This window comes from Amblyomma mixtum, chromosome 3 (genome assembly GCF_055824585.1).
Source record: "Amblyomma mixtum isolate Tamu chromosome 3, ASM5582458v1, whole genome shotgun sequence".
In the NCBI taxonomy this organism is placed as follows: Eukaryota; Metazoa; Arthropoda; class Arachnida; order Ixodida; family Ixodidae; genus Amblyomma; species Amblyomma mixtum.
The window spans coordinates 40,836,734-40,858,163 of NC_143014.1; the positions used below are offsets into that span (position 1 = coordinate 40,836,734).

Here is a 21,430-nt window from a genome sequence, read left to right on the forward strand (position 1 = left end):
CGTTAAACTCCCATAAACCTAAACCTTGGATGTTTGTAAAGCATGCCTTTAGGGGGCTATAATTGCCATAAAAACATTAGTCACCACTCAATTTGCTTTTGGCAGTGATGGTAGCAATGGGGACACATTGGCTTACCCTCAAGATCCATGTTGAGTAAAACTGCATTGCTGCCTGCTACTTGTGATCACATTATGTACCGCCGGCGGCACGCTCAACACGAACGCTTGAGCGTGTCTTCCACTGACATTAGCACCACTGGGCATTGGCCGCTGGGTCTGAGACAATGTTAGGGTAGAAGCAGGGCGCCAGCTGTCTCCAACTGCCACAAACACACCATGCAGCATGGTCTCGGACCCAGCGTTCAGTGGCTGCAATGTCGGTGGAGGATGCGCACTCAAGCGTTCTTGTTAAGCATGCTGTCGGTAGTACTGCATGCATCTGGTTCGTGCCACAGGCACCGTTTGCTGTTGATGCTGTGGTGGAGCTAAAGACTGCAGTAGTCTCATGACCAGCTACATGAATACAGATTTTCTGTTTGCTTCATAATGACATGCGCAATTGCAAGGGCTCCTTTGAAAGCATGCATATGACTTACAACATTGGCTTAGGGTACAACTTTCACCATGTGCACATTTCACTTGTCTATGGCACCATAAAAAAGAAATATGAATGTGCTGGATGAATTGTTTCTTAATAGCTCAGTCATTAAAGCACTAGCCTTGAAGCAGCAGTTCCGGACTGCCAAATTTTGTTGCAAATTCAGACAATGTAAAGTGAATACTCCGCTTGGGATGGGAAGTTCTTGTATTTTGTAAGATGGGAAAGGCATACATGTGCATTTCTTTGTCTTGCTTGATTGATTAGAACTAGCTGATAAGACACTCATGCTTGGCTATAGAAATCCTTCAGTTATTGGGTTTTTTTTTCTGCACTGGCTGTTTACTGGTAGCAATTACATTTATTTTTAACCTAGAGCTAGGAAATGCTTAGATGGCGATTTTGCCAGCTCCAGGGTGCTTGCACATTGTCTGCTTAGGGGTTTTAGTGATAAAAAAAGAATGCTGGTATGAAGTGTTCACTGTGCACACATCTTTCTCACTTCAAACTGCACATACAAGGATTACTCAGTAACCTGCTCCTTCCAAGAGCATGACCGTGTGTGCTCTTCTGTGCTGCTTTTTTTGTCACTAAATTGGCGCAATTTTTTCCTGCAAATTTAAATGAAAGCTTGATGTTTGGGATGGAAATAATATAAGTTATGTTGTTGGTGACCGATGTGCAAATTGTAGTTGTAATGGATTTTGCAATTTCAAGTCTGTCTTTCCTAATTATCTAGACTGCTAGCCACTACATGCAGTTTAATTTCATGATTTAACAAACACAGGGGGTGACAAAGCAGAATGACTACAATAGCTGATCAATAGTACAGTTTGGTTTATTGGTTTGTTGGGGTTTAACGTCCCAAAGCAACTCTGGCATGAGGGACGCCATAGTGAAGGGCTCCGGAAATTTTGACCACCTGGGGTTCTTTAACGTGCACTGACATCGCACAGCACACGGGCCTCTAGAATTTCGCCTTCATCGAAATTCAGCCGCCACGGCCGGGATCGAACCTGCGTCTTTCGGGCGAGCAGCCGAGCGCCGTAACCACTGAGCCACCGCGGCGGGTCTGATCAATAGTATGAATAATTCATTTGTTGAATATACAGGAATAACTTGGACTTTTAAAGAACATGCAAGCTGTAATACAGTTGCTGCGTTGGTTTTGTCAAAGAGCCATGTCTTTGCAGCTGGCTGGATATATATTAAAACGGCCAGACTGTTCATCACACACTGCTTTCACCCATACATGGACAACACTTTCTGCAATGTATCTGTCAAAAACTGTGAGATTTGTGTGGAACATTTCAACTTCAGCACTACTTTTTAGCCACACCTCATAGTGGCAGTGCTGAAAGCCAATGAATGCTATATTCCATGGCTCAAGCCACGATACAGTCAACTGTTTGTTGTTGCCAGAACGCTGCCAGATTTCACACTTAAGCTCTACGACTGGTCCTGGAAAAAAGGTTCGTTGATGTGCTTCACCTGTGCCAACTGCACGAGTACTCAGGTCGACAAGCAGTGGTATAATTGATGTGTCAACTGCTGTGTCCTGATAAATGTGGAAAAGCCATTTGGGATTGTCACAGCACAAGTGCAGTGGAACTTGCTCACTTTGGAGCAATTGCTGCTGTGCTTCTTGCGACAAGTGGTATATTCCACCAAACTGTGGTTCATATTCAGGATGGAACACTGTGTTGTTCTTATTTGTATTCATCCAGGCTGCATAGGCAATCATCATACCTGGAAGGCTTGCAAGAGTTTTGTATGGAGTATAGTTGTTGGGATTAATGCCATATGGAAACATTTCCAACACTGCTGAACCTGGCTGCAAGAATGCTGACAGCACCAGTGCTGAGCCATGCATACTTATCAGAAGTTTTGTGTGCCTTAGCAATATTACTACTTCTCGCAAGGATTTGTTTTCAAGATCAATGACGAGAGGTGTAAGCTGAGTGTGCAACTGCACCATGAGCACCAGTTCATCTATGTTTGTAATAAGTCTGTTCCTCGTTCTTGTTATTATAAGTGCATATTTTTCATTTATCTGAGAAGTGGCTGGCACACCAAACGCATGGAGGAAGAATGGAATAAAGTATTTAACTTCTGCCCCAGCTGTCTCCAGGTTGGCATGAAGGGGACCCTGGGGCATCGTAAAACCATACTGGTACCATGTGCTGTCTTTTCGCAGACCAACAATGGCCCTTCTGAAGCGGTACCACCCGGATATTTGGCGCCGATGCAATATCTTTTGATTTCTTACGAGGATTTTGTACAGCTGCCAGTATGGGCCCTTCTCTCTTTCATCAGCCAAGAACAGTGTAACATTATCCAAGCAGTTTAGCACCTCTTCGCTACTGCTACAACTGCGAATTTCACGAAGCGTTGAGAATATTGGAATGAGGTCATCATGAAAAACGTGCATCAAATTGTCGGGGTTAAAACGGCTTATCACAAGTGTGTCGGTGTGAATGTCCACGACGCGGAATTGTGAAAGCGCCGAAACTGGCAAATCCACAAACGTGAAGTAAAACGCTCCGTGATCTTTCACAGACGACAAATCTGTAAGCGCAGGATCATTCCTTTCGTTTACGTCGCCCAGAAGAGTTGATCCCGGGCCGTGAAGAAACACGAAATCTCCGGTGTCTCCTCGATAGTACAAGTTTCTGAAAACGCAGGTTCTAGTGGAATAGTTCAAGCCGCGGCACCACACTGAGCTTGATGCACTGTCCCAGGCTCGTCTGTAACGTCGCGTGCGAGTTTCTGTGCAGGGGCCATCAGCGTACTGGTACGCATAATCGAGCAGCTGGTCAGTTAGTAAACAAGCCAACAGACAAATCACGTGGCTGGGGCTGAGCTGCATGGTGGGCTTGGTTACGTGATAATGAAAGTAGTTAGCGGTCCATTCCGCATGAACAGCTTCTCGAAAGGTTATCCAGCCGCCAGATTTGTAACACCATCACAGTATTCTCCACGCCGTCAGAGCAAACCACACGACGTCGATGATACACCATGAAGCATAGAGACATCCAGATTGTCACTTGGTTCACGCACTGAGTTCACAAGGTCACCAGTTCAGCAGCACTCATACGATCATTTGTTGTTGGGGGTACGAGGAGGGGAGAGGGGCGGCAAAACTTGGTAAAATTTGGGATAAAACCACACTTCCCCCCCACCCTTCCACGCTCCTCTAATGCCAACAGCCGCCCAGAACCATTTCAAACTACCCGAATGCCCCGAACTCTTTCAGTTGCGAAACACGTCCGTCCCTCCGTGCACTGCATAGTTCAAAATTTAAGAATTAATCCTAGAAACTGTCGCGCCACCTGCGGCAATACATTAACCTGCTATGTTTAATTAACTCTTTCAAGGGCGACCCAGGAGCAACTGACGCCTCAGCTCATAGAAGGCGTCGTTATCTGTTAACCAGGTTAATCTTTAAAAAGTTTGTTCCGGGATTTGACCGGATTATGGAGAAAAGCTCCATGCCCAGACTTTACTCACTCTCTTTCGCGCGCGATCACCTCAAAAGCAGCGAAGTATAAATATTCTTTCAACCTGAAAGCCTAGACAGGGAAAACGAAGTACTTTTCGCTTCCAAACACGGCCGTGGTCTTGTGTAGTTGCGCGTTACGCACAACTGTTTCCGGCACTTCCGGTGGATACAAGCGTATCCAGTTGGATACAGTCGCAGGTAATACGGTAGACGCCGGACAGCTTGAGATCTAGCGGGCTAGAGCATGGACGAGCTTGCCGATTCCCAGGTTGGTTTTGAACGCTTACGTTGAGGGTGTTTCTGTTCGCTAAGCGGCGTCGATGCTAACGTCTTGGAATCCTGATCGATGTGCCGTTATGCGTAGAGAGGCGGCGAAAGAGACGAAGTCTTTGTGAAAACTGTGTTCGAGGAGATTACAAATTTTGTACAAGCTGACGTTCGAAACAGGTAATGTGTAGTTCTGTTCGTTTTCTGCTGTAGTCGTTTAATGTTTTTTTCTTAAGTCTTTGTTTAATCGTAATCTGCGTTTTCGGTAGCTCTTGAATGGCCCTATGCCATATGCAGTACGCACTTGCGATCGTTGTCAGGTGCTTATGACACTTGGAGGAAATTTGAGTTATTGGCGACCATGAAAAACGGCTTGAAGCATGCCGTCCTTGCATTGAAGGCGCTTGCGTGACATTTCATTCAACAATGTAATGCGTTTCCGCGTCGGGTTTGCTTTCTTTTTTTCCCCCTTGTAGTGTGCTGCTGTTCCCAGTCCTGCCAAAACGCGAAAGGTTCCTGACTCACAGGGTTGTTGAAGAAAACTTTGAAGAACTTTGCAGTTTCTCACTGGGGGTGGGCGAGCTTCGGAGGACTGCGGTGTGCCTGAAGTCGCGGCTGATTTTGTAAACTAAACCATTCCTTACCTGCTTTATTTCGTCTGTACCGCAAATCTCGCGTCCCCTTGACAAGATGCTCTCTTTACAGTGCATTTGACAGAGGCTACTGCTTGGATGAAGCTGTGCGCAAGGTAGCTGTAAGGCTGTGTCGAGAGAAAGGGCTCCCAGTGGATTTCCTTTCACATAGCATCAGAAGACCGCCATCTGCGAGTAAGAAGATGCAAGCGCCAGCTTCAAGACCAGCACGGTGAAACCTCCTTCCTTGATGCATACATCATGAAGGAAGTTCTCGTTCACTAGTCAACTTTCATCACTGCTTTTATGACAAGCAGTGTTTGATGTTGCCATGGCAGACAGTGTTGAGAGCATAGAACAAGTGTACTATTTTTGGCATGATCCTATGAATGTACGATGGCCTGGTTTGATGGCTAGCTTCCTACCTTGAATATCTTTATTTACATCACTGTTGCAAAGCAGAGCATAGTTCTGGTTACATACTATCTGCACATCTAGCATTCTGCAAAATTTTGATGATCAGCTGATGCTTTATAAGTAAACCATATTACGATGTGTTGGCAGCAACGGAGAGTTGCACCTCCAAGTTCATCAATGTGAGGTGCATTTCAGTGTACATTACCATGCCAGTGTACTTGTTATGTTGGTGCACTCTGCACCTACACACTGCCTGCCAAAACATACTTCACTTATAAGGTAGTCATATGTATTGGAAAATTTGTGTTTAGTGTTAAGAATGGGGTTTTCATACTTTGCTAGAGTGTAGTGCACGAGTGAGTGTTGATCTTCCTAAAATGCAGGCGGCAGAGGCGTCCGGACATACAGCTTTATGTGCCACGAGGCCGCAAAGCAGAGGCTCCGAAAACAGCCGCCGCAAGTGCTGCCTCTCTGCAAGAGCGATTGGTGGCTTCTCAACCTTTGCCAGAAAGCCAGGTTGCTGCGACTCCAACTGTAGACACCCTGGATCATCATTGCAATGAGGGGGCTGGTGCTTTCAAAGAGGATACAAGTTCAAAGCATGGCTGTGAAGCAGAAATTTCCACACAGCTACATCAAGCTGCTGATGTGTGCAGCAGGGAAAGTGGTGCTGAGTGCACTGGTCTTGATGTAGACACCAACAGTGATGTTCTGTCAACTAGTGCAAATTCCGAAAGCAGTGAAGGTGTGATTCAAATGTGTTTGTCACTCTCACAGGAAAATGACACTGTAAACTGCGAGGAAATGGTGCATGAGAATGCTGAAGAAGTTCATTCATTGCCCGAGTCTCTGGGTGCCACCACAAAATGTGAAGGCTTGCAAGAGAAGGAAAATGTGCCAAATCCTGAAGATGGGGCTGGTTGTTTTGATGACAGTGATGCTGGAATTAGTGAACAAACTGAATGTGCAACATCGGAAGAGCCTTCGTCTGTACCTCAGTTGAGGACCACACAGTTGTGCAGTGAACAGGTGGACTCTTCAGGAGATTGTGCGAACTTGGCTGAAACAAGCACCAGTGACAAGAACATTGATGCCGAAGATTCATGGGATGCCCTTTTTGATGAGTCAGGCGAATGCATTGATCCAGGAGTTTTGAAAAATGTAAGTGGAAATGCACACTCTGTACCCTGTAGAACCCTCACATGACAAGTTTGTTTTCATTCAGCTTGTGCTATTTCTTTCATGTAATTCCACTGCCTGACACGTGTTTGTCATGCAGGATTTTTCATATAAAGAGGCCAAGCCTTGCAAAACTTGGAGCTAGAACTAGTCCCTTCTGTAGTTTAGCTGGAAATGTATATCCATCATAATTTCATCCTTCTTTCACATGCTTCTATTCTTGTGTGTGGGGCAACTTGTATATGCCACTCATTGTAACTGAAGCATTAAGCAAAGCTTTGGGCAAGGTTACTAGTTGGTTACTGTTCATGCTAATGCATATAGGGAGCTTGCACGAATGCCGGTAACGCTATGCATTCTGGGTAGTCCACCATCTTGCTGTGCTGCAGTCGACGCAGCGCAGCCAGGCTTCAGCGAATTTACCAAGTGCCGTGTCATTTTTGACAGTCCACTAAGCAAACACAGGATTGCTCGTGTGCTGCCCCTATGTGTGCGGAAGATGTCGGCAGTCTATGCGTGCGGAAGATGTCGGCAGTCTATGTGTGCGGAAGATGTCGGCAGTCTATGTGTGTGGAAGATGTCGGCAGTCTATGTGTGCGGTAGATGTCGGCAGTCTATGTGTGCGGAAGATGTCTGCAATCTACGTGTGTGGAAGATGTTGGCAGTTTCCTCAGGAATGTATGTGTCGACACCGTGTCCAAAAGATCGTGCACAGCGCTATGAGGAAAAGGCAAAGCAGTGCGGTGTGGACCCATTCATGATACATGTGGGTGACTGCACTATGGATGTGGATTTGTGGCCACCTGTCGACGTTGCCAGTATTCATGCGAGCTGTCTTACCAGTAGAACTGAATGGGCGATGGGACTTATTTGGGTATTTCAATGCATAACTAAGGTGCACCGTTTGGGCCCAGTTGGGGTGTCAGTCGTCAAGAAGTTTCAATGACTGACCTGAAATGTGTACGCGCTTAAGCAAGAATAATCAGTATCGGCAAGAATTCTGAAGTTTCAAGTTTATTCGAGGTGGGGCAAGCTGTCGGGCTAGTTGGTGTTGCATCATTAGCGCACAAAGACGGAGCTCAAAAAGACACGAAGACAAACAAGTGCTCAACTTCAACTTTAATTCGGAATAGAATCAGTATAGATAGAATCTTGGCTGTTTCATTTGTTCTGCTCCTCGATGTTTTGCTTTTGCCTGTGAGACCTCCCTTTCACTACATGTTGATATTTTTTGTAACCCTGGTGGGTGTTTTGTTTTCTGCAAGTGAATGTGCAGTGGTTTGGCAATTCTCCAAATTATAGTTAAAGTTCAGCGCTTGTTTGTTTTCGTGTCTTTTTGTGCTCTGTCCTCACGCTGTTATGTGCTGCTGAAAACGACATTTGAGGTGCAAGTGTCGAAAAACTTTCGTAAACGATTTGCTGATTACCTGCCTTGCCAAGGGTAGAACACAGTTGCTCAAGGGAATAAATCGAGTGTCAAACTCTCCATATGTCGCAGATCGTATGCTGGTTTGGTTTATGGTTTATGGGGGTTTAGCGTCCCAAGGCGATTCAGGCTATGAGGAACGCCATAATTTAGGGCTCCAAAAATTTCTACCACCTGGGGTTCTTTAACGTGCACTGACATCGCACAGCACACGGGCCTCTAGAATTTTGCCTCCATTGAAATTCGGCCGCTGCGGCCGGAATCAAACTCGCGTCTTTTGGGTTGGCAGCCGAGCGCCATAATCACTGAGCCACTGCGGAGGCTAAATCGTATGCATCTGACGCGAAATGGTGTGAATAGACTTGGTACTTGTTCAGTTTGTCTTTGATCTCACATCTATTCGTTCGTGCAAGCCATTCATGTCGGTGTCGCTCTGAGAGCTCCTTTGCCTTCTCGCACTCATGCAGGTGTATCTTCGGAATCCTGAAGAACATGTGGTCGGCCTGTCCTGTCTTTAGTTTCTGTGCTTTGCTTTGGGTTTGGCTGTTGCCGCCCACAACACAACAGTATACCATTAAGCCAGTACCGTTTGCTTGCACTGTGTGACCATGTAAACCTGGCTGTGTTGCATGTGTGGTGGCTGCGTCGACTGCTGCCTAGGGCATTACAGTGGTGGACTGCCCAGAAAGCATAGCGTTGTCAGCTTTCGTGCAAGCTCCGTATATGTCATGAAAGCAACGCGACTTACAAGGACATATTTCGGACTTTCGCTGCTGTAGCTTGTGAACCTTGTTTTTTCCTTTCTTGTGTGGTGGTTTCTTTCCCACGAGTCAGTTGGCGTGCTGTAGCTTGAATGAGGCAGAGAACCTTATGTTAGCATTACATATTCTGCATTTTTTTAGTTTTGTGGCAAACTGAATTGTGCAGAGAAGAGTGAAATTGGACGAGGTGGTGTCTACAGGTTTTTTCCACAGCCAAAACCCGTGGACTTTCCTGCCTACGACTTCAGCAGCAGCAGTGCAGTTATGTCCATTGCAAGAGAAAGGCAAAGGCTTTTTGATATCTAATTAGTACTCTCGTGCGCCAACCACAGTCGCTGTATCCCAGAAAATTTCCGATGCTCATCTTTTCACCTCGCTAATCCAGACCTGGCTATGCCATTTTCGAGTCTATTTCCTCCTCACGATTTCAGTTACGATATTAACATAACTTGATCCATGGTGCTCTTACTCTACCCGTTAATGATACCGCTCTCAATTTCCTTCCCATAGCTCAATGCGCTGTCCTCAATTTAATCCCGAACCTTTTCATTAGCCTTCTAGTTTCAGCATCACGGGTGAGTGTTGGTAGGACACGACTATTATATACATATTTCTGGAGAGATATTGATAAGCTGCTGTTAAATCACATGAGAATGTAGTGTTGCAACCTATTTTTATTCTGCTGGTTTTCTTTCTTTCACTTGGCCTTGAGTTTACTTCCTTAAAACTTTCAATACATGACTACAAATCGTGAACTTTTTCCCCTTCCCTGGCTGTTAAACATTACACATGTTAAACATGTTTCCTTAACTTGATTTGTAAGCCTACTTCCGTACTTGTTCATAGGTCCTCAGTCGTGTTGGGGTTCCTCTCAAGTTATCAAGGAGGGCAATGCCATCAGCAAATTGAGGCTTACTAAAGTGTTCATTAGCTTTCATACTTGGCTTTTCCCATCCCAACTCCCTGAATACCTCTTGTAAACATAACAGTGGAGTAGCCGCAGCTGTGGCTCGGTGGATATGGCGCTCGGCTGTTGAGCTGAAAGATGCGGGTTTGATCATGACCGCAGCAGTTGCATTTCCATGGAGGGGAAATGCCAGAGGCCCGTGTACTGTGCGATGTCAGTGCACATTAAAGAACCCCAGGTGGTCGAAATTTCCGGAGCCCTTCACTACGGCGTCCCTCATAGCCTGAGTCGCTTTGGGATGTTAAACCCCCATAAATGTAAATCATAACAGTGGAGAGATGGTCATCTTGCATTGACACACTTTCTGATTGGTATCCTCCCACTTCTGTGGTGGACTGTGATGAGCTATGCAGTCCCTGTGCATATTTTCTAGCAGATTTGCACATGCTTCCTTTGCGCCCTGGTTATCCAGTGTGTACATGACTGCCGAGATTTCAGCAGAATCAGATGTGTTCCTGTAATTCATGAAAAACTTATGTACAGGCTCATTATACTCTCATTTTTCTGTAACCTGATTAATTGCATGGATGTGCTGTGTTGTTGAGTAACTGAATGAAATATGTTGATCTATGAAGGCTTTATATTGAGGCGTGTTATTTTCTGCACATTTTTCTACAACCCGATAGATGGCACAAATATGGTCTCTTACTGAGTACTCTTTCTGAAAACCAGCCTGTTACCATGGTATATTGAGGTCCAACATTGCAGTGATTCCACTAAAATTATATTTTTAAGTACTTTGTAAAAAATGGTTAGTAAGCTGGTTGACGTGTTGTTATAGTGCCCGATATCACTTTTTTGATGGGCAAATAGTATGTTAGCATATTTCCTTGCTTCTGGCAAGCTTGCTGTTGTGGGGCAGTGTGTGTGTGCAGGAATGCAAGGTTTCTTGGAACGATATTTCCGGTGTCCTTCAACTGTTCACGTTACGTTGCTTGAAAGGTTTCCTTACTTCCTCGGTTACAACCGGAATTTACATTTCCCGGTAGTCGCTACTCTTAACATTATAGCTATTATTATTTTGGTTATTATACAAATCTGCATAATATCCCACTTCTCCTTTAATGGTTTTATTCAAATTGCTGATAACGTTGTCTTCCTTGCCTCCGTTTACGTATTATCTGCATCAAATCAAACTCGAAAGGGACGCCTGGCCTGTGGAAACAATGATACAGCTATAATAGGTGCTGAAGAGAAAATACAGGGTGGTTTCATTCACTTTCACTTGGTGGCCTTAGAGGCACAGAAATGAATATCAAATGTGCTAGCAGTGGGTCTACCTCAACTTAGGTTTCTCTTTTTGTTGTTTCCATTGCAACCATTTTGTTCAGGTTTCATTTGACGTGGACAGTAGGCTTCCTTCTGTGCTTAATTTTCTCTTTGCTGCTTTTAGGCTTCCTCTGTGCTTATTGTGCTTGCTCAGTTCTCTCCATGTCACACTTCCTTATGTTGCTGGCCTTATGCTTATCGATTAATTATAATAGTTCTGCTAGTTCTGTCTTATCTTTAGGGTTTGTCTTTCATGCTTTGGCATTTCTCAATACTCTTACTTTACTGAAACTTTTACTGGAGGTTCTCAATCTTCTCAGCCTTTCTTGCCAAATTTTGCAGCTGTGTCATTCTGTTTCACATAAATGTATTGTGAAATTTTTGGTTTCGTGGCCTCAATTTTTGTGATTTTTATGGGAGCACTTTGTCTGTGGCATCACAAACTACTGGCAGTGCTATTTGCTTGGGGCTTTCTCAATGTGAAAAAAAAAAAAAAAAGTTTCAATTGGTTTTCAGACATTTCATGAAATGAGTTGTTGCTTACATCACCAGTTTATTCATTCAGTGCTTCCACAAGGGTTGTGCCGGTGTTGTGTATGATATCATTTGTTAGTCAAAATCCAGTTTCGGTTTTGCTGTTTTAAATTTGTTTTCCTATTATTCTGAGGAATAATTTGTTGCAGCTAAAAGAGGGAGGTTAAAGAAATACAATGTGATTGTCAATTCAGAGTGTGTAAATGCTCCTGAAGTTACCTTTTTAATAAGCTTGTTTGTTTCCTGGGAGAGCTTGCTGTTGTCTTGCCTAGCTATCCTACCTCCCACATTGATTGCACACTCTATGACTCTATTGGAAGGTTGTCATTCATCGCCTCCAAAACATGCTTGTCATTCTTGGTTAAAGGTGCACTGAAGAGGAATCTGAACTTGTCTTTTTGCCGCGGGAACTCCATCTACACGTTCCGAGCTTTCTTAGAAACTGCGATTTACTGCCCTGTGTGGCCGATTTCCCCAATTAAATCGAATTAACGTCCGGCTCCCGCCTTTTTTTTTTTTTAATTCTGCCTTGTACGGTGGGCGGAGTCGACCAACGCGTGGAGCGCCTTTCACCCAGTCCCGTGACGGCTTACCGCTCTGCCATCGGTGGAGTAATACGTAGTAGTCCGTAGTAGCAAATAGTCCGCGCGTATTTTTATTTCTTCGGGCTTATTTTGCGGCTATATTACCTGCGAATGAAACTATGTATTCATGGAAACCTAAAAAACAAAATAAAGCGAAAGCAAAGCCTCCACGGACTGGGTGAAAGGCGCTCCACGCGTTGGTCGACTCCGCCCACCGTACGAGGCAGAATTAAAAAATAAAGGCGGGAGCCGGACGTTAATTCGTTTTAATTGGGGAAATCGGCCACACAGGGCAATAAGTCACTGTTTCTAAGAATGCTAGGAACGTGTGGATCGAGTTCCCGCGGCAAAAAGACATGTTCAGAATCCTCTTCAGTGCACCTTTAAAGCAAATATCTGTTCTTGAGGGTGACGCTTACTGCTGACTCTCTCCGTATTCAAACCCAGGCAAATTTTAGACCTCATGGTTCTGTAGTTCCTTCATTTCATCTTGTCTAGCACCTCTATACCTTGTGTGATGCCAGGATGGGCTCACAATTTGAAGTCACTTTCATTTTTAGTTTGCTCATTCAAGATTCACCATGTCCACTTTCTCCTCTTGCATTTGTGGAAATAGATTTTTATGATTCATTGGTTATTTCTTTCTGTAAATTTAATTCTTCTCTGCTGTTCTTGGAACCTATTCCATATTTTCATACTGCCTGTTTTGCCTGCTTGTTTGCCTGCCTGTCTCGATCCTTCCTCCAGATTGAATTTTTTTTTGTTCCTACTTCGAGATTGAAATTGCCTGTCAGTATTGTGTACAGCATTTTTACTTCATTTATCACTGATGTCTATTCATTGCCCTTATCTGTCTCCCCTATTGTCATCAATTCGTCATCAACATTGCTGGTATACATTGACCTCTTATCTCTGAGGTATCAACAGGGTTTAACTTGTTAAGTACCCCTTTTGTATGCAGGTAATCTATGCTTTGGAGCAGTCTAATAATAGTACCATGAGGTTCAGAGGCATTGAACGACATTCTGTAATCACCTGGGTTTTACAGGTGGTTACACCACACTCTTTTTTAATCTAAAAAAAAAAAATGGCATAGGCTTTTCTAACCTGTGGTTATCCTAGGTTAGAAAAGGCAATGCTTTTTCATTACAGTGTGCACTGTACGGTAGTTTCATCTGCCAAATGTCTGGTACAGTTATTTATGTGCACAAATGTGACACCGTAAAAAAGACAAGTGTTGCATTGAGAATCTTGCCCTATTAAGAGATCACTGTTGGTAATACCTATTTGCACAACTATCTTGAGAGTGGTGTGTAGTAAGAAGAATGGAAATGTATAGCTTTGTCTTCTTGATTATTTCCATATTTGACCCTCAAGATCACCGAGGCCTTGGGCAATATAAAAGTGCATCAAGCGGAACTTGACTACACCAAGTTCGAGCCTCGAATTCCTGACCTTTCAGAAGCAGGTATGCATTCCTTTTGCTTTCTGTGTGAATACTTTGCATTATTGTGTAATGTTTGTGTGGTGTATTTGCAGAATATGGCCACATCCTTGAGATTTATAACTTCCCTACTGAATTTGAAACGAAAGACCTTGTGACAGCATTGTCGTCTAGCAGGTGAGTGTACTGGCTGTGTAACTGGTAAAAGTGCCGTGTCTGTTGAAGTTCTTGAGAAACTGCTGATGGCATGGCATCTTGCGTCATAATGCAAGATGAGAGGCATTCAATCTTTTGTTTTAGCATTTAAAGCAAAATAAAATTTACAGTAATCTGATCTGGAGCACTGGTTTGGCTTGTCTTCCAGAGACCAGTTCAACATAAAATGGGTGGATGACACGCATGCGCTAGCAATATTTTCAAGTCCATTTGCTGGTGAGTTCTGGTTGCACAGTGGGTTATGCGGTATTTATTGTTTTATTGATACTTCAAAGGTCCCAATGTGGGACATTACATGAGCGATATGGCAATGGCGGTGCCGTAGTTGCTGTGCAGTGAACATTGAAGAGTTGCTTATCTGTCTATTTTGCGCTGAAGCACTGTTTCAAAGCATGTGAAATGCCTGGTGGTTGTTTGCATTTGACTTTCAGTCAAGGGAGTAATTATGCGTTGGTGTCCACCTGAGCACTGCCATACGGCTAGAAAGGAAATTCTTAAGAATATTCCCAGAAAGAGGTTTGCCCTTATCAAAGGCTTGAATCTGCAACACTTACCTGTCCAGGGCAGTTGCTGTACTGGCTAAGCTCACCAGGATGACTAGCAGGTAGGGCAAGGCTGAATCGGTTAACAATGTTTTTAAACAGGAATGATGTTATTCCAGTGTAGTTTGGGGGATTTCCCAAAAGTGGGATAATTTCTGTTAAAGGGACACTGAGGACAAACAGAATTTTGCCTGTATCGATAGGATGCCTAGTTCTAATTGCAAAGAGACCACTCACACCAAAAATGGAATTTTATAATCTAGAAAAGACTGAAAAAATGAAATATAGGTGTTGCCATCACCAGCCCATTTCGCAAGTAAAATGCATGTGTAGACACCGAATTTTGGGCGCAGTTCCCAGAGGCAATGCTACACTTCCATTCACTTGAAAACAGTGACAACCCATTGTGCGGTAAGGCCATCTTGAGTTTCACTCGACTGGCGGAAAGATTTTTAAATCCAATTTTCTTGGCAACAATTGCATCTTTTGCTGCTGTACAGACATCAACATAGCAAAAAGAGCCAGAGAACCAATTTTTACTGAGAACAGTAATTGGATGGAGTTATCCTCAGTGTCCCTTTAAGGGAGCAATTAGTCATTAGCATCCGTGTGAGTGCAGCCATAGAGCGGCAAAGGAAAGCTACCCAGCTTTCTGAGAATTTTCACAGTTGAGAGGAAGCTGTCCTGGTCAGGGGCTTGAGCATAGGACCACTGCCTGTCCAGGGCAGTTGCTCTACCAACTAAGCTAACGAGGAGAGTCAGCAGAGGGCAGGGCAAGGCAAGGCAAAACTGATCAACTTGGAAGTGGAAGCGATGCTTGTCCAATGTATTAGTAGGAATCTCACGGCAGGGTTGAGTTCAATCAAGGTATTAATGATCAGTTAGCTTCCACCTGAATGCAGCCACATGCCACAGAGGACAGCTACATATCTTTCTAAGAATCTTCATATCTTTTACTTTCAGCAACAGAAGCTCTTAGCCTACAAAACCCACTCATGAAGTTGAGGCATGTTTCCGAAGCCTCCAAACAGTCCAAGCTGAAGATAAAGCATTGCAGTGGTGAGCTACCTTTGTGTAAATTTGTTTTTCTATTTCTTCCTTTTCTGTTTGTGCGGGGAAAAATTGAAGGTTGGCTGCTGCAAAGTGAGCATTGAAAGATTAAAAACATGTAGTAGTGAGTTTTAGGACTTCTACTGGAAATGTGGAGTGCTTTAGAAGATTGCTTCATTATGTGAGCACATGCGTTCTGTGCGTGCACTTTTTAAAGGGACTATGCAACAAATTAAAAGTCGCTTGTAAATGTTTTCAGTGCTTAGAAATGATGCTAAGAAGCACTCACACCAAGTATGAGTCTTCGGAACTGAGCTGGCAATTCATTATGAATTTTTAAAAACCGTGTTTTTTAAAATTCGCGGCCCGATTGGTGTTTTCGTAGTGATCGATTTTGAAACTAAAATAGGGAAAATAGACGTCACTAGTCCCATGACGTCGGCAGGCCACCACACGCTGTCATTCGTTGAAGCCACAGCAGCCCCGACGTCACGGGCACACTTCCGGTAGCCGTGAAAATCCTCTGCTCATGCTGCCACGCGACCCCTCGGGCAAGCATGAGCCAGGGCATTGCCTTTGCGCATATGGTTTCAATTTAGGTCTGCCGCCTCTTTCTATCGGGAGTTCGGGAACCACTCGCAGTGCCTTTGTTGCAGTGACAAGCAAAGAAATCCAATGCGCGCCGCAATCTAAGAAGGCAAAGAGAGACCGCAGAGGTGCTGCCGACGCTGCTGCTGGGGTGCTTGGTGCGACAACCGGAAGTCGCAAACCAAACGTCGGCGAATGACGTATTCATGGGCGGGGCCCAGTCCCAGAGCTGTTTTATTTATTTTTTTTCTGGCGCCCCTCGTGTACGAGTTGAGGGGGAAGAGGAGGAGCATAATTTTTAATCGTCTATAATTTCGTTATTCATGCTAGCTCAAAAATTCTTGCGCGTGGGTGACAAGTGATGGAATGCCTACCTTTCTTCTGCTTCACGTAATCTCAGTTTATTTATTGCATAGTCCCTTTAATCAGCATGAACTCTTGGTGTGAAAGATTTGTGGACAGGCTTGAGAGACACCCGTGCAGCATAGTCATAATTTCCACCACATCCATGAAATTGCCTGCCATTAAAAATGGGCACTTGCTTTTTAATGCAGAGTTTCTGATGCCATACAAGCCTCGACCACAAACCTCAGCCTCTGTGGCACGCCGCCTGGTGAGTGGTGCTCTCGGGATGCGGGTGAATGTGGATGCTGAACAACGAAAGAAGGAGCGGCAGGTTTTGCGAGAAGCTAAAGGTACATGCACCCAGCCTTTTCACGCTTTCCTGGATGGCTCGAAGTGTGGTTTACAATATAAGAGGTTGTTAGTAATTGGTAGCTTCTTAGAAAGCAAGATCCTTCAGATGGGGCGCTGTCTGTGTTTGTGGTAGCTTCAGTCATGTAGCTTGAGAATACTGTCAAGATTGGTGGTATTAGTTCACTATAGTGCTGCGAAAAAAAGAATGCCATGTGAAACATTGCTAGAAGAGGGGTTCACTTAAGGTGCACTAAAGAGGATTCTGAGCTCGCCTTTTTACCACGTGAACTGGGTCTAGATGCGCCGAGCATTCTTAACAGATTCGAATTAGTGTCCTCTGTGGCCGATTTCCCTATTAAATCGAATTAAACATCCCAGCTCCCGCCTTTTTCTTTGACTGACTTCCAAGAGTAGGAGGAGTCAACTAACGCATGAAGTTCTTTTTAGCCAGTCACATGGAGGCTTGCCTCTCTTCCATCGGCAGAGTGACGCGTAGTAATACGCAAAGTGGTCTGCGAAAGCAAACAGTTCACGCGTATTTTCCATGGGCCTAATTTGCAGCTGTGTTGTCTGTGACTGAAACTATGTATTCACGGAAACCTAAAAAACTAAATAAAACTAAAAGCGAAGCCGTCACATGACTGGCTGAAAGGCACTCCATGTGTTAGTTGACACCTCCTATTCTCGGAGGTCAGTTAGAAAATAAAGGCGGAAGCCAAGACTTTTAATCCAATTTGGTAGGGAAATCGGCTGCACTGAACAATAATTCGAAGTTTGTAAGAATGCTTGAAGTGTGTAGATTGAGTTCCCGTGAAGACGAGCTCAGAATCCTCTTTAGTGCGCCTTTAAATGCCTTAAGAAAATACAACCAGGTTCCTAGCTGTGTGCATATCTTTACAGTTTGATGAATTGGTGGTACTAGAAGATGCCATGTCAAACCTGCGAGTTGTAGTAAGGGAACAAGCTGTTTACTTTGAAAGGTTGGTAGTGTGCTTTTTTGCTTCAGACATATATGGAAACAAAGTGCTGATGCTGAGCAGGCTTTTTCCCATGGTTACATTACTGGAGGTGGTGTCCATGAAATAAAAACACTCTTAATACATTTTTCCCTCTACAGGGGCCATGAACTGGTTCACTAAAAGCAGTTGAATTCTACCACATACTTCAGCATTGGAGCTAAATTTGTTCTGTTCGGGCTGTGGTCAAACCTTTTTGTTCAGTTTAATTTGTGCCCAGACTAAAATTCGCGCGGCCGTGGTGGCTCATTGGTAATAGTGCTGGGCTGCTGACTTAAAAAAATGTGGGTTCAGTTCCATCCGCGGTGGTTGTATTTTGATGGAGGCTGTCTATCTCTCGACTAATGAGCTAATGCATAGTACTGTGGTGGGCCATGCTTTTTCGTGACTTGGATCGACGGACGCCGGCTTTTCTCATGAATGGGACCTCTAATGCCATCTCATTAGTATTTTTGCTGTATATTTTCTGGCAGCACAGTTTTCTCAAAAGCTTTGGGACGTTAAACCCCAACAAACCAAGCCAGTTTTCTCAAAAGCGTGTTTAGCAGCACTGCCACATTTATAAATAAGCGGCGAGTTTAAAGAGAATGACAGAAAGCAGTACGATGACGAGCAACAGGTGTTTACTGCTTGCTAAGAATGCTAGGCCCATATGGCAGCCACTAATTGTACAGTTGCGTGACAGTACGTCTTGAGAGAGTAAAAATGTGTACCTGCCTTGATGGCCCAGTGGCTGTGGCATTTTCCTGCTGTGCGCATGGTCGTTGGCATAACCTTTTAAATGCTGAACTATGAAGCAGTGTTTCAAAGACGAAAATTCCTGTTGACAGTTCACGTATGCTTTCTAAAATAAGTGTGAAAAAAAAAAAAAAATTAGCTATTTTTACAATGACTGAGCGTGTTTTTTTCCACGTTTCATTTTTGGAACATTGGCATTTTGCATATACAGAATGCTAATGTTGTCGGAATAGCTTTCATGGTCTGTGCAGTGTGAATTTCCTCTTTTAATGTGATGGATTTGGGAGGGCCTCGAAGGCGATAAGCGTTGGCAGCATGTGTGTGGAGCCTCCACCTGCTAGGTGGTGTTTAGGGGATTTGCCTCTTACCCCCTGCCACCTGTCAACCGTCCCCCTCTCCACTTATAGGAGAAAGGAGGGAGATATCGGACAAAGAATGACTCAGCAAAAATGAAAATGACCCAAACAGCAGGCCTACTGTGCAAAAACATACAGCTTCCAAAAGAACTGTGTGTGCAATAATGAGCCTTACGGGACCTCGGAGAGCAACCTGGGTCTGCAAGCTCTATCGCATTAAGCTCTTCAGAAGCCATGGTAGACCGGAAAGCATTTCTTGAGCAATGGCTTTTACAGCAGAGCTATGATACGCTTATCCTGCGATGGCAATCTTTGCTGTCACCAAATGGGATGCATGGTTGTGAGACACCCCAACCGCTTTGAAATGTCTCTCAGTCGTCGCATATAGCTAGGAGGTGAGAGCCCAAAGATATGTGGTGGGTCCAACATATGTGGCATGTGCCTATGCACGCGCTCGAGACACCCAGAAATCTGTGTCTGCACCTTTGATAGAATCGGAGAGCGTTTACGACAGCTGGTGTAATGCGGGAGACTCTAAGATGGAGTATCGCCTGTCTGTGAATTTTGCAAATCCCAAACGCCCATGTTCCAAGAATGGAACATTTGCACAAAATTCACTGCGAGTGAAAGACACACAGGCTTGAGTTACTTATTTTTCTTTCTTGAAATCACCCACTATTTGTAATTACTGTTGTTCTGTTTTGCTCATTTCAGCATTTTCTTTTCCTGCAAAAGCGCTCTAAATACACTCAGCTGTGACAGGGCCCAAAAGGTGCCCTTTTACCAGTAATAATTCAGTCTTTAAATAAGTTAATAATAAATATTATAGTAGCGATGTTGCACACAATCATCACACAGTATGTGAAGGCAAAAACTTCGAGGAAGGGTGTTTTTTGAATGGAAATAAAAAATTGTTTCCATGTGCTCCAATTTCGGAACATTGGCAAGTAAAAGGCTAGTTCCGGCTGCAGCTACTACGTTCTGGTTGACTCGAAATGAAAGTGCGCCCGTGTGCTGAGGTTTTGGTAAATTTTGAAGAATCCCAGGTGATCCAAGTTATCTGGAATCTTCCATTGCAGCTTCGCTTTAGCCTAGTGTTGCTGTGGCGTATAAAAATGCATATGTCTACTTTTTTGATATCGTGCATTTTTTCTCAGGAGTGATTTCACTCTGCGTAGTCAGTCATTTGTAGTCCTCTGCACTGTATGAGAAGGAAGTAAGGAGAGGCTGGAACTTTCAGTAATTTTTTCCTAGGACATAAAGTGTATTGCACTTTTGACCTTTCATTTTCCTCAGTGGTGGCTCTATGTCTAGTTTTCAGCTGCTGATCCCAAGGTCATGGGATTGAATCCTGGACACAGTGGCTTCATTTTAATGTAGGAAAATTTAAGAATGGGCATTTTTGCATTTTGAAATGCAAGAATGCTGTGCATTGTCAGCACGCATTAGGGAACCCCTGGTTGTCTAAATTAATCCGGGGCCCTGTACTGTCGAATGTGTAGCTTCGGGACGTTAAACTCACGTTACTGTTCCGTACTGTACCATACCATATTTTAACGCGAGAACGTTAGTACCCCCATGTTGGAAAAAATTGTCCAGCATCAGCGACTACTTGAAGCCTTGCAGCCGTAGTGGTCGGAGCACACAGATGGAATGTGGCACCTGCCATATAGGTCACGTGACTTTGTGGCGTCATCACAACTTGCCTACCGTGGCAGGTTGCAGTTAAATAAATGATTGGGTGCGAGAGGTTGCTTGGGAAAAAACCTGGTTCTCACAAGCCCCACCGGTGGATGTGCTTGAAACAGTGCAATGCTTAACCGCTGCACCAGGAGTTGTACAAGGACTGCCAGCGATTATTGGATGTAAATTAGAGAATGACCAATTCTGCATATTGTCACCGACAAACGCAGCAGAAAAGCGGGAAGCACAGCGTTTCCTAGGATGAAGCCCGCCGAACTGCCGAGCTCATGCAGAACGAAGACGACGCGCGGCCACGTGCCTGGAGCCAAGGTTTGGCCACCAGGTGGCGCCGGCAGAGTGCCAGCAGTGTGGCATTATATAAGCATTAATCCATTAACACTGTCACGTCATACTATTAATGCGGAGTTTAAGTGTGCCGTATAGATTTAACGCGATAGCGTTAAAGGCTCATTACGCAGAAAATTCTGCCTTGGTGTTGTTGGCGTTGTGAGTGAAAAATCACGAGTATGACTCTGGTGGGTGGTGCCCAGAGAGCAACGTATGTCATGTGACCTTGCAGCATCATAACAACCTGCCCACTGGATTGTGAGCAAACTGCCCACCGTGGCAGGTGGCAGTTGAATTAATGATTGGTCGCTAGGGAAGAGCAACCTGCGTCGCACAAGGCCCACTGCTGGCAGCACCTGTCATCGCAGGGCAGTGGTGCATTTCTTAACCACTGCACCACTGCACCTGGAGGGGTATGAGGACTCCCAGGAATCTGTGAATGTAAAGTAGAGAGTAACCTTCTGCATACATGGGAATTAACCCATTAGGCTATCGCCAGATACCCTTAAGGCAGAGCTTAAGTGTCCCCTCCAATTTTTTTTCTTTTTCATGTTCAGTTTAAGTACTATTAAGTTATTGTTTCTTGTAGTTTACAATCATTGAAACTGGGGGTGTGC

The 21,430-nt window shown here is 44.4% G+C and overlaps 2 protein-coding genes across 2 annotated transcripts in view; one reads left to right on the plus strand and one right to left on the minus strand.

Moving 5' to 3' along the window:
- Nucleotides 1-4,257, minus strand: LOC149349834 (protein O-linked-mannose beta-1,4-N-acetylglucosaminyltransferase 2-like). The gene has a single exon (XM_089578834.1). The coding sequence runs from the start codon at nt 3,465-3,467 to the stop codon at nt 1,770-1,772; it is 1,698 nt and encodes a 565-aa protein (XP_089434960.1). The 5' UTR covers nt 3,468-4,257; the 3' UTR covers nt 1-1,769.
- LOC149349835 (uncharacterized) overlaps nt 4,030-21,430 on the plus strand; it is a 21,920-nt gene continuing 4,519 nt past the window's right edge. The window contains exons 1-10 of the mRNA XM_089578833.1: nt 4,030-4,368; nt 4,465-4,547; nt 4,844-4,990; nt 5,073-5,231; nt 5,800-6,577; nt 13,514-13,604; nt 13,676-13,757; nt 13,945-14,012; nt 15,302-15,397; nt 16,531-16,671. Of these exons, the coding sequence (XP_089434959.1) occupies nt 4,345-4,368; nt 4,465-4,547; nt 4,844-4,990; nt 5,073-5,231; nt 5,800-6,577; nt 13,514-13,604; nt 13,676-13,757; nt 13,945-14,012; nt 15,302-15,397; nt 16,531-16,671 (1,669 nt within the window). The 5' untranslated portion in view covers nt 4,030-4,344. The remainder of the gene's footprint in view (nt 4,369-4,464; nt 4,548-4,843; nt 4,991-5,072; nt 5,232-5,799; nt 6,578-13,513; nt 13,605-13,675; nt 13,758-13,944; nt 14,013-15,301; nt 15,398-16,530; nt 16,672-21,430) is intronic.

Excerpts from the sequence above, each read along its gene's own strand:
- LOC149349834 (XM_089578834.1), bottom strand. The coding sequence starts at position 3,467 with ATGCAGCTCAGCCCCAGCCACGTGATTTGTCTGTTGGCTTGTTTACTA.